Source organism: Charadrius vociferus, unplaced genomic scaffold (assembly GCF_000708025.1).
Source record: "Charadrius vociferus isolate BGI_N301 unplaced genomic scaffold, ASM70802v2 scaffold210, whole genome shotgun sequence".
In the NCBI taxonomy this organism is placed as follows: domain Eukaryota; kingdom Metazoa; phylum Chordata; class Aves; order Charadriiformes; family Charadriidae; genus Charadrius; species Charadrius vociferus.
Genome location: NW_009646421.1, coordinates 1,270,718 through 1,272,592, shown reverse-complemented (window position 1 = coordinate 1,272,592; position 1,875 = coordinate 1,270,718). Strand labels below are relative to the sequence as shown.

Genomic DNA, 1,875 nt, shown 5'->3' with positions numbered 1-1,875 from the left:
CTACTCCCCCTTCCTTCAACTGACTTCTCGCTCACTGCATTTTTAAGAAACTGTGGAAAACAGAAGCTGCATTTTCAGCTGAAACTAAAGCTCTGAAGCCGACAAGCAGGATCTCGCACCCAGACCTATGCTTCCTGACCTCACTGCTCCCGTAAAACTACACTGCAACATGTTGAAAGTGATTGCAGTTAACATTAGTACAATATACAAACAGTGATTTATCAACATTGTATGCTTTATTGAAAGTTGACAAGTGCAACAGTTAAATACATTGACGTGTTACAACTGTTTAGAGAACATGCACAAAAACATATGCATACTACTATACAGATCATATGCAAAAATCCATACTGGGAAATCCAATTTTATTTATTTTTTTTTTTAATTCTTTGCTAGCAGGGTTTGATAGTTTTTGGAGTGGTTTTTCCTGTCTTGAACCAAACTACAATGAACAAAGATTTACTTCAAGATAATCAGCAGCCAGGGAACTTCAGAAGTTACACAAACAGCATAAATCTGCCAAATTCTGAACAGTTGCGTAGGTGCATTCTTATTTATGTAGCTTAAAAAAAAAAAAAAAGACTTTCCAAACTTCTTCAGATCAGCCAATGAAACAACTAAACTTCAATCTGTACAACCTAAATAGTTACAGTTTTCTATTTTACAAAGTAATTACACTAAATACACAAATATACAGTAGGCAAATAACCTTCATTGTAATTATCCTATGACCCAACAGTACGTCACCTACCTGCTTTCTATATATAATACAGCTTTATGCACCTGTCCACTGCTTCAGAAAACGGTGCAAATATTTGCACTTAAGGTTTCAGGTGACAATTAAGTGTTAAACACTGAATTTACCTTTCTCCCTCTTCCTCTTAAGATCCTATGCACCAGTCCTCATTTTGGAACCCCAGTGCACTATGGGGCATTGAGCCATCACTTTTTACTCCAGTCTATTTCTTCATATTTCCAAGCTCGAAAAGCACTTGTATCAGTTATATCACTGGATGAGTGGAAGATTTAAAAACAAACTGAAAAAATTCAGGCATGCAGCTTCGTTTCTCAGCCATTTGCAGAAGCTGCTCAAGTCCCCAGTGTACTTGTGCTAATTCTCTGGAAGAAGTTTATTTTATTCAACCAACCTAAGAACAAAGACTCCTTCAAGCCAAAGGGGGAAGGGAAGGAAGAGAGAGACAGATGAGTGCGGGGGGAGAAGCCTCTCCTCATGTGTGCAAGGCATGGAGTCCTCAGTCTGGGTGGCAATGTGCACTGAAATGGATGAAGGGTGGCTGTGGCGGATTCCCGCTAGTCCTTCTTGCTCTGGGCAGTCCAGAGGCCAGTGATCACGATGGCGATGACATCTTGAACTACGCTGAAGGCCCTGACCCCTGTGATGCCGGCTGAGCAGGCTGCTGTGTTGTCCCTTGTGACTGGGAAGAGGAAGGTGGGGAACCAGTCTGCAGCTGCGCTTGGAACTGGGCAAGCTGCTCCGGGCTGGCAAGTGTTTTTAGCAGAGTGTTTTCTTGCTCCAGCTGGGAGTTCTTCTCTATCAGCTCTTTGATTTGCTCTTTGAGGACCTCCACTTCCTCCCTCACCGCGTACATCAAGTGACTCTTTACCAGATCCTAAAACACAGAAGAAGACAGCGTGCGTGTTAAGAAAGCAGCCCACTGCCAGGCCCAGAGTTCCCACCCAGCTCGTCCGGAGACGCAACGCATGCATTTCCGCGGGGAGCCGGTGCGACCCCAGCTCTGCTCGGGCGCAGAGGAGCACCCCAGCCGGGGCCACCAGCCCCCTGCCACATGACCAGGGACAAGCCACACAGCCACTAGCCCCTTTGATGGAGGGAGTCAGGCTGGGTAAAGCCCT

At 44.8% G+C, this 1,875-nt stretch overlaps 1 protein-coding gene across 1 annotated transcript in view; it reads right to left on the bottom strand.

The window, feature by feature from the left end:
• Positions 1-217: 217 nt before the first annotated feature.
• LOC104282903 (TSC22 domain family protein 1) overlaps positions 218-1,875 on the bottom strand; it is a 9,477-nt gene continuing 7,819 nt past the window's right edge. The window contains exon 2 of the mRNA XM_009881039.1: positions 218-1,631. Within this exon, the coding sequence (XP_009879341.1) occupies positions 1,374-1,631 (258 nt within the window). The 3' untranslated portion in view covers positions 218-1,373. The remainder of the gene's footprint in view (positions 1,632-1,875) is intronic.